Here is a 14931-nt window from a genome sequence, read left to right on the forward strand (position 1 = left end):
CCAGGCTGCATGGGTCTTCAGCTGCCCTCTCGGCATGGTTGGCCCTCACTGGCTGCTTGTGGATTCTTGGGGCAAAAAAATCCACAACTCTACAGGTGGAAAGAGACTCGAAAGGGCTTTGTGTGTTTTCTGAGTGAAATCCCAAATATTAACATTTGTTTCTATAAAAGTCCTGTTTTTTTCCCCCTCTTTTAAAAAAATATGTCTGATTTATAGTTCTAAGATATACAAGAGTTTCACACGTTTTTCACTTCAGTGATTTGTAAAACCTGTTAATTATTCCAAAAACCAGGTTGTTTTTCTTCATTAAGACAGTAGCAGAACACTCCCAAACGGTGTGGGATTCCTTCATTGCAGGGAAGAAGTTAGTTTTAGCCCGTGTGGATGAACTGGGTGTAACCTAGCTGAGCCCCACCGTTCTAGAAGGAAAGGAGCAAAATCTGTTCTGGAAAGCGGTGGAAACATAACCTTGTCTGTGTTACTCTTTCCCCAACCATCCCTCCATTACTTTAGCCATCGACCGTTAACATGCCATTAGACTGAACTCTCCCTGTAGAGCTGCGTATGACTGTAGCAAAACAGGAAACAGGAAGATGGATCCCCTCGAACAGGCCAAGCGCTATCTATACATCATCGATTTGCATTTCGTATCTGCATATGTTTGGATTATGCTGGAGAGAATTCTATTCTTGAACTACTTAGAGATATATTATGCCTCTCATGCACAGCCCCCTCCCCCCATTAATGCAGTTTATATTTTCCTTGTTTTTAAAATTCATTGGTCCAAAGTGCTTTATTATGCTGGTTGGTGTGCTTTACTGCCGACGTTCTCTCTATTTTTCAGAAACATAAAAATAGCAAAAAAAAAAAAATAATAAAATAAATAAATAAAATAAAATATAAAATAAAATTCTCAAGCCACGGAAGGCAAATGACTGCTGTTTGTACCGCGTGGCTAAGAGGGGGAAAGCCATATTCCAAATGTCATCTTGCTAATGTTACAGATTACTGCTTTCCCGGGCTGCCTATAGATGTGGAAGGGGTACTGTTTGTTTACGGGCTACCCTGACCCCATTACACAAACCTGTCATCTATTGTGTGGCTAACAGTCTTTTAAATTGCAAATCTGATGCTCTTTAGGGGGCTTTAGGAAAAAAAAATTCTCACTTTCCATACCGTCCTATTTCTCTTGATTTCTTGCCTGTTGTAAGTGGAAGTTGGGATGTGCTGAATTTGCACCAGGGGTGCAAATGCAGCCTCAATTATAAGCATAAAATTAGAGTCTGTTCGCCATTAATCAGCCTGGCTAATTGCTATGCACCACCATTAGCCATATGGTGTGAAAGACAGCTTGCTCTCCCCAAGATGAAATTTCTTCATTGCAGACGTGAAATAGTGAAGGCCCTGGATTTTAAAATAGCTTGTTTTAGATATTTAATTTCTAAACAACTTTCCGCAGTGCTTTCGATCAAAGCTAACGGCACAATAAAACTTTGCGTGGATGTCACAGAAGCTGTACGCTTACAGTACGCTGCCTATGATGGAGGGAGACAGAATTTCGATCCCCAAGAAAAGGGCTTGGTGCATTCTGTTCATTACAGCCAAATGGAAGGGAGAAGGAAGAGATAAGCAAGGGACAGTCCTGTCTCAGGTGCTGTAAATTAAGAAGGGGGAGGAGGAGGAGGAGGAGGAGGAGGAGGAGGAGGAGAAAGAGAAAAAAAAATCCATTGTGTTTTGTGGAGAAGGTGACCCCATTGTTCGAGATGGCTGAAGGAATTACCATCATTAGTTTATAATTATTGACACTCGGAGACAAACCCTCTTTGATTTGGAGATGCAGAGCACTTCTGTAACATTATGAGAGAAGCTCTGCCTTTGGGAGCCTTGGAATCTATCACACCCATCACGGGTGGTGGTGGTGGTGAAGTTCTACAGATAACATAGCTCTATGAATCTTTTTATTTATTTTTTTTAAGAGTAGGATTCTATAAGGGGTTTGCTTGTATGAGTACCCTAATTTCAGTGTTTCAACACAAATGAAACCCAAGAACTCAGCTTAGTAGGGGGACTTGGTACCCCTGCAGGCAGCAGGCAATAGGCATTCCTCCTTTCCAGTACCCAGGGAGACCACAGACCAGAGGCACCCTCCTAAGGAAGCTTCTTGCTTATTTCATTTTGTGAAAGAACCGTGAAACTCTCAAGGCTAGCCTGTTTATGTGATAGGGTTTTTTTTTTTCTTTCCATTACTTGTTTCCAGGTTTAGTCCAATTTCCTCCTTCAGACACTCACCTATGTGTGGCTTTTCCAGGGAAGCACCTCTGGCCCTTGGCCCAAGTCATAAACCCCTGTAAGCCCAGAGTACCGGGTGCTTTTAACTCCATAACACTCCCTGTCCTTACAATGATACCTTACTCTCTGTCTTTATTCAGCCGAGCCCTTTAAAGGGCAGGAAGTGACTCAGTTTACCCCATGCTTCAGCTGTCCCACTTGTGAAGTGGGATTTTTAACGCCACCTCACAGGGTAGTAACAAAGGTTAAATGCCGTAGTCCCTATAAATTCTTACCCCGATGCTCCCCACAGAGTCAGAACAGAAAGACTGTTATGATTTGAAGTGGTATTAATAGAACCAGTAGTGGAGAACTTATCTGTGCCTGGCCAAGTATTTGGTACTTTGTTGGTAAGAAAGCATCGAAGGGAGGTTTAGTGCCTGTGAAAACCTGAATGTGCCCGGTTCGCTACAGTTGTGGGGATTATGTGTCTTTATTTTTTAGTACCTACTATGTGCAAAAGCCTGGTGGAATTTAGAGTGAGAAAATGTCATGCCATAGTAGGAAAGCTTGAAGTTGGAGGCTTTAAGCAGTTAATTAGACTTCACAGGGTAAAGGGTTTGATGTGACGTGATTTGGGGTAAAGGACTCTGTTGATGGCAAGGGGGAGCAGATATTTGTAGACAGATCCTACCTGTGGATGGGAGAGGGATTTTAGAGGTTGCATAAAGAAGTGTTTGTGGTCTAAGCAGAGTTGTTCTGTGGAGGTTTACAGCTGAGCAGACTTGTGGCCTGGAGCTGGGAAGAGGGACTTGGTCAAAGACAATCAGCTTCAGGCTCTGCTTTTCAAAGGAAAGGACTGAGGCTCTGTGGAGGATGGGGTTGGGAATTCAGAATAAGAAGAGAGGACTCGATGATTGTGTTCTTGAGAGGAACGATCATATTGAATGAGAAGGTCACACTGTAGAGTTAGGAAGAACTTTGAGCATATAGGGGGAAATCAACCACAGGAGATTTTAGGGCTGATGAAACACAAAGAAAAAAAGGCCCAGGTCGCTGGTGACTCAGGGAGTACAGCCATGTAGTACCTGAGGCGCATCTCGGTGTTTATAGGCCCTTATGGCACGACGTGCTGGTCACTGTTCCGGTAAGAATACAGGGAGGAAACGAACTCTAGAGAAATGAAGGAAAGCTACACAATGCTTGCAAACGTGGAGCGAACCAACCAGGAGAGACAAGTACCAGATCTTAACCCCAGTAGTACACAAGGCCAAGAGTGCCTGTCAGAGAGACTACAGGATTGAGCATTTGAGGGTTGAGTGCTCTGAAGACAGGTAACTTTAGGTGTGAGAGAATGGAGTCAGTGTTAGCAAATTTCTTCAGAATTTATCCCCTTTGTAGGTATTAATCAGACTGTCCTGGTAATTCACATAGCTCATTCTCTAGCCACTTAGGATGAGTAGGGTAGAAATCTTAATTTTTACTGGAATGTCCAGTTTAGCAGGGAGTAGTTGCACTTTTCTGTAATTCCTTGCACCCAGGAGGCAGAGGCAGAGGCAGAGGCAGAGGCAGAGGCAGGGCAGAGGCAGAGGCAGAGGCAGAGGCAGAGGCAGGGCAGAGGCAGAGGCAGAGGCAGAGGCAGAGGCAGAGGCAGAGGCAGGCAGAGGCAGAGGCAGAGGCAGAGGCAGAGGCAGGAGGCAGAGGCATTCTCTGTAAGCTGGAGGCTAGCCTGTGTTGGATAGTGAGTTCTGGCCCAATCAGAGCTATGTAACAATACTCCTTTTTCTTGTATTTATTTATTTATTTATTTATTTATTTATTTATTTATTTATTTATTTATTCACTTGCTCTATATCAAGATCAAAGTCCTCCCTCACTCCTCTCCCAGACACACCCTCACCCCCCCATTACCCACTCTCCTCTTCAGTTCTTAATTGTTCCCACCCCACTGCCCAAATGACCCTTGTCTCCAGTGGCAAGAGGCTCTACTTACAGTGCTTGAGATGAGAATCTGCAGACTCCAAGGCTAGGGAGCATTCAGATGTTTCCTGCCCTGATTTATGAACTTGTGATTCAGCTCACTAGAAATCTGCCACCTGTGTTAGACTGCTAGGGGAGGGACTCCTAAATCTGCCTTTTCCCCAAGTGTGCGGTGGGAGATACATGGTCCTGCTGGTGAAAAGGTTGCTGTTTAGAGTCTCCAGTGCACACAGCCCACACCAGGTGTGGGGGGACCTACTGCTGTGACTGGCCACATGGTTGTCCTGTCCTTTGGGTTACAGATTAAAAAGGGATGCAAAGCAGGCACTTGCCTGCCTTTTTGGGGGGATCTTGATCAAATCAAATTAGCGAAATCCAAGTCCCTTTAGTAGATGGCTGCTGAAGGGGGCATGTGCTGAGCCCATGCAGGCACAGATGATAGAAGACTGAGAGACACCATGCGAGTGGATGGGGGCTTCAGGCATGCTCACTCTGCTTGCTTTGACCAGCATGGTTCTTTTTCCTGTTAAGTGCTTCACCTGTGTCCTTTATGAAGCTGCTTCAGCAGAAGCACTCTTCTGCCTAGACATCAGTGATTTGTTCTTTCGGCTTGTCCCTCCCAGTTAATGCTCCCTGTCTTGGGTACAGCAGAGGTCAGTGCCCATCTCTCCTTGTTTGACTTTAGTGGAAAGAAGTGAGTCAGGTCAGGCTGAGGCGGAAGAATTTTAACAATGGACAGTCAGAGGGTTGAAGGGCAGCTCTATTTATTTGTTTGCTAGATTTTAGTCATTTTAATTTTTATTAACTTTTTAATTTACTTTGGTCATCCAGATGATCCCTCTCCCAGTCCTCCTTTAGCAGTTCCTCTCCTTCCCCTTTTCCTCTGAGAGGGTGGAGGCTCCCCACTAAAGCCTCCACCCTGGAACAGCAAGTCTCTGCAGGGATAGCGGCATCCTCTCTCGCTGAGGCCAGACAAGGTAGCCTATGTAGGGGAATGTGTTCCACAGACAGGCAACAGCTTTAGGAATAACCTCACTCCAGTTGTTGGGGGACCAATGTGAAGATCGATGTCTGCTACATATGGACAGGAGGCCCGGGCCCAGCCCTTGTATGCTCTTTGGTTGGTGGTTCAGTCTCCGAGAGCCCCTAAGGGTCCAGATTAGTTGGCTCTGTTGTTCTTCTTGTGGAATTCCCATTCCCTACCTGAAGGGCAGTTCTTTCCTTTGCTTGGCTCTGGGAAGCTACTGGTTGGTGGATATCTTTTCAACCTTGAGACTGGAGTTTGATTCCTAGGAACCCATGTGGTAGGAAGGAAGACTCAACTCTTGCAAGTTGCCCTCCGATCTCCACATGCATGCAGAGCCGTGTGTGTACCTGCACGCAGAGATAAATAAATAAGTAAAGATGTAAATACAAATGCAAGAGAGCTATAAGTAAAGCTTCTTCCTGCTTGAGATTGACGTTTTTTATTTCTTCTAGTAGAGGTGTGTCCTTACAACACAAAGCAGAACACCGGGATAAAAATGAAGGATGCCCCTCCCTCCCTCCACTGTCTCTTCTAGGCTTTTCCAGATTAATCCTTAATGTTCTCAGGAATTTATTCACAAGTCAACTTTTGAAATCCAACTTCTTTTAGTTGCCTTTGCTGCGGTGGTAGAGGGGAGCCTAAGAGTTTAGGTATCTGTCTTTGTAAAAGTTAAGCAGGAAAGCCAGATAATAAAATTAGATAATGGATGAAGTATATAGGTGAATGCGGAAGCCGCAAAGAAACCAGGCAGAAGCTACCGAGCTTTGGCTTGGCCAACCACTGCAGAGCTTCGTTAAGCGGTGGAGACTGAAGTGAACTGTGGACATACACCAGACTTGTGAACATTTCTTTCTTCTCTTCCTTCTCCTTCACTCATTCTTCCAGAAGTGGACTCCTAGGGTCCACACTACTTTGTAACTTGATTTCTTAACTCGTAATATAATGTAGACTTCTTCCATGGAACTGTGTCAGCTGTAACTTCATTCTTTCTAGCGTACAGAATTCCACAAATATAGATGCACATGCACACGTTTGCACTTCCAGCTGCATCCACACATGTATCGCATGTGCACACACATGTTCTTTCAGGTTCATCTGCACGGGTGTTGCATGTGCACACATGTCTCTGCGCATGTATTGTGTGTGCACATGTCTCTGCACATCTCTGTCAGTTTTCACTGGTAGGATAAAATACTTGTTGAAAACTAATCAGGGGCAGAAGGGTTTCCTTCGGCTCATTTTTCAAAGTGTTCAGTAGATGGTCACGTTCTGCTTCTGGACCCACGGTGAGGCAGGACCCACGATGAGGCAGGACATCAGGGCTTGGTGGAGGAAAGCTGGTCACCTCCTGAAGGCTAGGGAGCAGAGATGGGGATATAGGAATGGCTGTAGTAAGGTACCCTAAGCATGTGTCCCCAGAGACATTCTTCCTCCAGTTAGCCCTCAAAAAAACCCTCTTGAAACTCCAAAAACAGTGACCCGCTAGAGACTTAGACCTCCTAGGAGCCTGTGAGGGACAGTGCACGACCACGTCTTAACTCTCTCTGTATCTTAGTGGGATGATATTGTAGATGTTGGTGTGTTTCAGGGAATGCCGACTATACGGTGTGGCGGTGTGACCTGAAATCCAGAAACCCGTTTAAGCTAGTTTTAATATTTTGTGTACACTTCCCTTTCTACGTGTGTAGCGACCTCCATTGTTTCCTTCTTCTGTCCTCTTGACTCTGCCTATTTAATTTCCAGGCTGCCCTTTTCACTTGCCCGTTTTTGAGCACCGTGGAGTCACAGCCTATAGCCCTGGTTTAGTTCCTCACCAGGGCATTTGGGCTGCAGAGATGAGGACTGTACACCCATAGGCCGAATGACATCTCTGGGGCCAAGAGTGATACTTGGAGGTGGTGCTTTTGTGTGTGCGGTGAGATAGAGCACACAATGCCTGTCTAGGGAGTCAGCTTTATTATTACTTTTTATCGGTCCTGTCTCCCCAGTACAGCATACTTATTCAAAAAGTTGTCCATTAACATTCATCCAGTCATTCAGTCATTTGTTCACAGAATCATTGAATCCTGAGCTCTGATAGTCTAGCTCCAGCTTTAGACAAGTGATAGTCTAGCTCCAGCTTTAGTGGCTTTAGGTAAGTAATAGGGACGGGGGGTGGGGGGGAGTGCCAACCGAAATGCCTCAAAACGTAAGTACCAGGTTGAGCTGCACTGTAGAAACTGCCCAAGAGGAAAACAGCCCAATTTAGATTAAGGGTGAAATGTCAGGTAAACCAGAGGATCCACACTGACTTCTAAGAGGCAAGAGAGTGTGGCTGAAGAGGGAAGGGCAGGAGGAGCTGCCCATCAGAGGCTCGCCTGGACCTGAGGTCTGATGGAGCATGCCATGTTGGAGGGATCACAGCTGGCCCACGAGGGCAGAGCTTGGCAAGACGGCAAGAGAGGGTGGCAGGTCAGTGGCCTGGCATGATGCCATAGCATGGATTTATTCAAAGTGCAGTGGGAAGCTGCTCAAAGGTCTTAGACAACAAAATGTGCCCGCCCCCCTGGACATTGTGAAAAGATCAGCGAGATGGGACAGATCTATTAGACGGAGTCAAAGTGGAGACAGCAAGATCAAGGGGAGGCTTTGCAGTACTCCCAGAAATAAATAAAAGTGACCTTGTTGGAGACAGTGATGATGGGTAGGGAAGAGAAGCCATAGACTCAAGGGATGGGCCTTGCCCATAGTTAGCATTAAGCAAGCTGGAGGAGTTCCCAGAGGACATTTCTCTCTCTCTCTCTCTCTCTCTCTCTCTCTCTCTCTCTCTCTCTCTCTCTCTCTCTCTCTCTCTCTCTCTCTCTCCCAGGAAGGAAGAACAGGCTTCTCACCCACCTGGTAATGTGGTGTGTCTGTGTCTGTGTCAGCGGGATGCTTTTGGGCATCACTTCCCTTACATAGTTCAGACTTCTCAGACTTGGAGTCTGAGGTCAGGGAACAAACACTGCCTCACCTTATGGATCCAGTCATTCTTAATTGAGACGCTAACCTGACAAGTTGACGGAATGAGGGTAGAAGAGATCAGTTCTCAGGGATAATTACGTTGGGTTCTTAAATACTATTTCATACATTTTTTTTGTGTGTGTGTGTGTGCATGTATATTTGCCTATCATGGTCCATACATGGCTGTCAGAGGATGATTTGAGGAGGTAGGGTTTCTCCTTCTGCCCCGTGGATCATGACTGAGTTCAGGTCTTCTGTGTTGGTGACAAGCACCTTAACTAGCTGAGCCAATCTGCTGGGCCTAGGAGTTGAGTTTGTAGTTATTTATTTTGCACAGACGCCAACTCCTACATTCCTTTCCCTGTGTCTTTATTGGTCTCTTAGATCGGATACCTTGGGCCTACCGCCACATAGTGTGACACATTAGTAGACTAGAACTTAGGGCCAGAGAAAAGTTTCCGCCGAATCGAAAACTGATTAGGTTATGGGGGAGACAATGTTTTTCAGCTAAGGCTTTGAGGACAGCGATACAATTTTTTCCATTGCCTTCTGAAGATAAAGCACCAAGCTGATTCATCTCTCAGGGACACAGTCAAGAGAGGAAGATGTCTCAATTTTGGTGAAAAAATTCCTATGTTTGTAAAAATTTCTAGGTACTGAAAAATGTTTGGTGGTTTCCAGCAGATATCTTAATTTAGTCTCTCTCTGTGTCTCTCTCTCTGTCTCTCTCTGTCTCTCTCTGTCTCTCTCTGTCTCTGTCTGTCTGTGTGTGTGTGTGTGTGTGTGTGTGTGTGTGTGTTTGAGTACATTAGGATATATGTGAGAGATGGAGAAAAGTATTTATTTTACTTATGGTATGGAGAAGAGTCTAGCTTCTGGGTAATCTTCCAGTCTTCCTCATTGATCAAGCATGCTTTTCCACAGTGTAGTCCTGGGGGGCAGACCAGCCATGGGGCAAATTGTTACTTACAATTGTATTTCAGATGCACAGTTTTCAGCTGAGGGTGGGTAATTTTTCAAACATGACATTTTCAGCTGGGGGTCGTATATCACATGAATCCCTTAGTTCAGCCCCTAACACTATAGTATAAAGTGGGCACATACCTATAATCACACCTCGCACTGAGGAGATGGAGGGAGGAAGGTCAGAAGTTCAAGGTTACCCTTGGCTACATAGCAAGATTGAGGGGCGGTCTCGGATACATAAGACCCTGTCTTGAAAGAGAAGAGAAGTACATGCTTTTTTTTATTCACTCTTTTGAAACACCGTGGGATTTTTTTTTTTAACCTGGCTGTCTCAGGGTCATAACCAAATAGGATATGGATCATGGGGCTTCCTTTGCTCATGGCTGTTCTTCCTGAATTCTAATGTTGATAGTCAGGGTTGTGCTAGCCAGCAGATCCATTGTCCCCAATTTTTGCCAGCACTGGCCACCAAAGCTAGAGGACGAAAAATGGACTCTTCACTTTTTTCTGTTCACTTTCTTCTTTTTTTGCATCATCACGGGTCATTATCTTTACTCTCAAGACAATGTTCAAAGGCAAACAAAACAGTCACTGTGCTGGGATTTTTTTTGAGAAGGTTGTGGTTAAAGGAAGTGCCACCCATCAAAAAGAGAAGAAAAAAGAATCCATTTAATACAGAATGACTGGGGAGGGGGGGATCACTCATCAGTATCATTGACGCCTTCCACACAATTAATGTGTTCTTGAGGGAAGAATGTTTGATCCACCCACGGCCCTGAATATTCTCATTGGGTAGATGTAAGAATGCAGTTCTTCACATTGAACTCTGCCAATACTCGCACTGAAGGAGAGACCCCATCTTCCACTGTACGCCTGGTTCTGGGAGGGCCCCTGTCCTCTGAACAGGGAGAGGTTAAGCCTGGCCATTAACCCCTAAGTGACCCAAATAGAACTTTCTGTCCCAAGGACCGGTTGATTGCCAGGTATGGCTTTGTGGTAATTCTAGCGTTTGCAGCCTAGCAATCTGAACCTTCTGCCTGCTTCAAAGATGGTTTTACATTGTAATGGTTGGTACTAAATCCTTTTCGCTTTTTCTCCATAGCCGCTGTTGTGACAAGAAAAGCTGTGGCAACCGAAATGAGACTCCCTCAGATCCAGTGATAATTGACAGGTAGGGACCACTCTTTCACGGCGTCTTATTCCTCATTATAAGGAAACACCTGCTCTGCGTCGCTCACAGGCGAGGGTGAGGGATGCATGTGGCTGAAGTTTGCCTGTTGGTCCTGACTTACACTGCGCCAAGCGATCGTGATTTTGGGGGAAGCCATGTGGAATGTTCTTCGGAGGCCTTTTTTCTCGGATGTCTCTGGTTTTTGTGTCTGAAGAGTGCTCATAAAGTAGCACATAGGCGTGTGTGTGCTCATTTCCTCACCCTCTGCGGCTCAGTCCTCGTGCCGTACCAGGAAGCTTCAGGAATAAAATAATAATAGTTGGTGATTTATGAAATGCGGTTGGGTGCTTATAAATATTTAACTTTTATTTGAAAAATGTTTGAATCATTATCACTGTTAGCTACAGTAGTTCTGTTGGACGTAATCCATCTACATTTTAAGGTTTTATTTATGCATAAAAGCAGTTTAAAGAGATCTGTGAACCGCGATTTTCCTACTGTCGTCTCCGTGCTCGATGGCAGCTCGCGCAGTATTGTGAGTTGATTAATTTATTCTGCTTGTCTTAATTATCGTGTTTTTAAACAGATCCGTATTACTAATCTTACACGACCAAGTAAATCAGTGCGGAACAATACATCTGCTTCAGTCTGCCAGCGCAGTTTTGAGTCAGTGTGCACATATTACGTGGAGTGACATCCCAAATATTCGTTTTACATTTTAATTATTGAAATTCATTGTATGGAAACATGTATGATAAACCGCTCGCTACCTAGCATTACTCATTGGGAGTTAAATGGCCTGGAAGCTTTATTGAGACTGTCAATTGTCAGCTAGGAAAAGAACTAGTGTCGTCTTGTATTCATTGGGGGGTGGGGTGGGGGGGATCTTCATTCAAATAAGGCGGATGCTTTCATTGAGGAAACCAGAAACCAAACGAGTAACTCCTCTTTGAGCTTTGGCGATCCTGTCTTCGGCAGCGGCAAGACAAATATGCAACAGGAGCAATATATATATATATATATATATTTATGATATGCGCAATAACATTTTGGTCCCGAGTTAAAAGGGGCGAAAGTTCGATGTACGGTGATGCTGTCTGGTGTCCACTGAGTGAGGATGGCATGCTCATCGACGAGAGCAGGCCTGTCATTCATACATTGTATTTCCCGCTACCTTGCTGTCTTTTGTGTATACCTTTCAGAACAAGGCTTCCTCTTTGAAGCCAGTATGTCTTACTCTTGCATTAAAAAAGAAAAGGTCTCATCAAAGAGCCAGCCCGAACACTCCCCAAACTTCCAACTCCTTAGGAGTCTATGTTGTCTCATCATCCTTTTCGATTTACGATTTACGCGGTGACAAGGGCCTACCTACCGTGCCACCCGCCATGAAAACAATTTTTTTTTTTTTTGCTTATGAATGGGTTAAGCTTTAAAGTTCTTCATTTGGTTTTAAGCCGAGACTCTGATGCAGAAGTCTGATAGGACTGTGGTTTGAATAACATCTGATTTTGACCTGTTCCTGTGGGTTTGCGATGGCAGGAGAAACTTGACTCAGCAGCGCTGTAATTAGCCCGCCCCGTGTTTTTGAAACAGGATTGTGTTACCTGGATTGCATTAGTGTGGCTTCTATTGTCGCCCGCCTTGCATCTGTCCCAGTAGGGTACTTAAAACCGTTTTTCTTGGCTGGGGGAGTTCAAAACAATTTAGGCCGAAATAAGTCTGCGCTTTATGCTGTTGGTGGCTTTGGAGACACTGTTCATGACGTCTACGTGACAGCTATACTTTTCATCCCCCCCACCCCCCGGCCCCACACCTGTTTTGGTGAGACAAAGTAAAAGCTAATTTTATTTCTTTAAGGAAGCGGGCACTTTAAAAAAACGGCGGAAGCCTCTTGGATGTGTTTGAGGTCCAATATACATTGATTTGCTGGTGTTTGCCATTGTCCGGCAGTGAGAACGGTTGATAGGCAAAGCTCCCAGTTGGCCATTTTTTTTTTTTTTTTTTTTTTTTTTGCATGGTGAGTTCTCGAAGTTGTTTGCGTCTTCATTTTGCCAAAGATAAATTAAAAAAAAATAAAAAAGAAGCATCCACTCTCGTCCCTGTCGTTACGTGGAGCTTCCCCTTCTTAAACTCTCTAGAACGTAGGCAAGGAAAGACAAAACAGAAAACTCCACAAATGGCTGCAAAGGGGTGGGGGATGTGAAGGCAACAGTGATTGGACTTCAGTCTCCGACTTCATTCTGTGTTGCCCATTGTATAATATCTCTTAGGTGCTTAGGAGTGGATTTGCTTTTGGGTTTATGGATACAAGTGTCTGACCCTGCAGTACTCGGTAGCAACAGTCAGTTATTATTTTTTTTTCTAATATACATAGTGTATGCAACCTAAGGCAGAGGGTATGGGCTGTGGTTAGAAATGAACATAGCTTTAACACACAGTTACCTCTTTTGGAAAGCTAATAATTTTGAGTTCCCTTTGCTTGACCTTCAGAATTTGGAAGAACCCTGCTATTTTTATCGGTCCAAAGACTTTTTAGCAGTGATTACTCAGGAAAACTATTTATAGTCTAGAGGGAAGAGGCTTTTCTGCTCGCACAAAAGTGGTGCGAAGTCGGCTACGTTGGTTATCTGCTGCCAATGATTTGGCGACCTCGGTTTGGCAAATTGTGGGGTGTGTGTGTGTGTGTGTGTGTGTGTGTGTGTGTGTGTGTGTAATGAAATTAACAAAAACAGCAGTTGTACAGACAAGTTTCTATTTCCTTCCAGTGGCATGCAACAGAGTAAGAAAATAGGACCCAAATTACTTTTTTTTTCAGTCATGACAATTTGTCAAAATGTTTATTGGAAAATTGCTGTGTGGTGTAGGAAGGGGGCATCTGGAGGCGGCTGCTTGGTTACGTTTCTGCTCAATGCCAAAGAGCTTGATTAAGAATCGTAAAACCCCAGCCTGTGCCCAGTGATCCAGATATTTGGGCTGTGCAGACACGGGAAAAGTCAAATGTGTTATGTTCAATAACCGATGAACAGGAATTAACAACAGCAAATTTCATTATCTTTGAGATAAAGGGCTATGTGTGGTAATTATTGCTAAAGTAAAAAGCAAAAAATGACTTCCAGTTATTGAATTAAGGTGGGGATTGATTTAACATTCACGCACGGACTCAGATTTGAATTTAAAAGGTTTGCAATAAAATTCCTGTTTGGAAATTGAATACATTGTAGTTTTATTACTACAGTGGATATCCCTGTGTCCTAACCTTCTCCCTTGGAGTTATCTTAGTTCAATAAATAAAACCTCATTATACTATTCCCATTTCAACGAGTTTATTAAATTTTGCAGGAGTAATTAGCATAAGCTGTGCTAATTTTTCTGGAAGACTAATGAGGGAGGTTCTTAATTAGGTTTACTTTGTAGAAATCAGAAAAGAGGATAATGACAAAAGTCACATAGGGTACTCTGAATTGGGAACCCACTTTCTCAGAATCCATACGACGACTGCTGTTTCTCTAAGGAAACTTCATTATGCACCCTTTACCTGTACAGATTAAAAGTAAAGACTTTTATTCTGTATTGAGTTCGAATTAGGATCCTTGCTTAGTTAAGAAAAAAATTCTTATTTGCCTAGACTGTCTTGGAGGGGCGAGACGGATGAATACAGATGGCCTTACAAAAACATCTTTCTTCAAATTTTGCCATAGGCTTGGTTCCTTTCACAGGGAGCGCTGATGCTTCTGGGTAGACTTCGAGGGACCATTTAGTATCAGTGGGATGGATGGAATCGTTAGACTGACTAAGCAAATGAAAGTGTAAGTTCATAGAGTTGCGGATCCTTATCTGTCAGCACACAGAATTTGTTTTTAAGGGGCAGAAATACTACAAGTGCGTCAGTTAAAACCCGATCCTTTCGGGAATACGGAAAATGTGGTTCAAATAACCTGCAAATCTTGGGTCCCCCAGAGCTCGTATTTAAAACTGAGATTTTTTTTTTAAAAGTCTATCGACACACACTCTTCTAAATGATTTGGGTTTGCTGATTGCCACAATCTTGCCTTGACTGATCTCTGCGTCTGTGCTTAGAGGTAAGAGAGACAGACCACAGTGACGTTAAGAGAATATATGACTTTTGGAACACAAAACCCTACCTAGCCTGTTTGGAATCGTTCTCACCACACTCAGGCAAAGCTCTCCTCCAAAGAAGAAGAAGAGAAAAAAAGAACCAAGATTTGTAGATGTAGAGTTCTGCTCCTTCTAGGTCATTTAGGCCATATCAACTGGCTTTGCCATGATTACGATGCAAAATGGAATTGTCAGTCAGGAAATAAGTAGAATGCTCATTTTATCTGCCATAGGTCACTTGAATAGAAAACCTCGGCCATGTTCAGACAGACATTTTTATTGAAGGTCCATGTTTTAATCTAAGAGGTCAGGGTGTAGAGGTCAGGCTTGTAGGGAAGCCGTGTTCTATCACCATCATGTTAGCTTCTTGACTAAGTTTTGGCCCACACTTTAACACGACCATGTGACCATGAGCATGACT

General features: G+C 44.0%; 1 protein-coding gene across 2 annotated transcripts in view; it reads left to right on the plus strand.

Moving 5' to 3' along the window:
- The window catches only part of Ebf1 (EBF transcription factor 1), a 386748-nt gene that overhangs the window by 15767 nt on the left and 356050 nt on the right, over positions 1-14931 (plus strand). For both annotated transcript variants that reach the window (XM_032913237.1, XM_032913238.1), the window contains exon 6: positions 10326-10394. In XM_032913237.1, coding sequence (XP_032769128.1) covers positions 10326-10394 — 69 coding nt within the window. The remainder of the gene's footprint in view (positions 1-10325; positions 10395-14931) is intronic.

Source organism: Rattus rattus, chromosome 9, assembly GCF_011064425.1.
Source record: "Rattus rattus isolate New Zealand chromosome 9, Rrattus_CSIRO_v1, whole genome shotgun sequence".
NCBI lineage: Eukaryota > Metazoa > Chordata > Mammalia > Rodentia > Muridae > Rattus > Rattus rattus.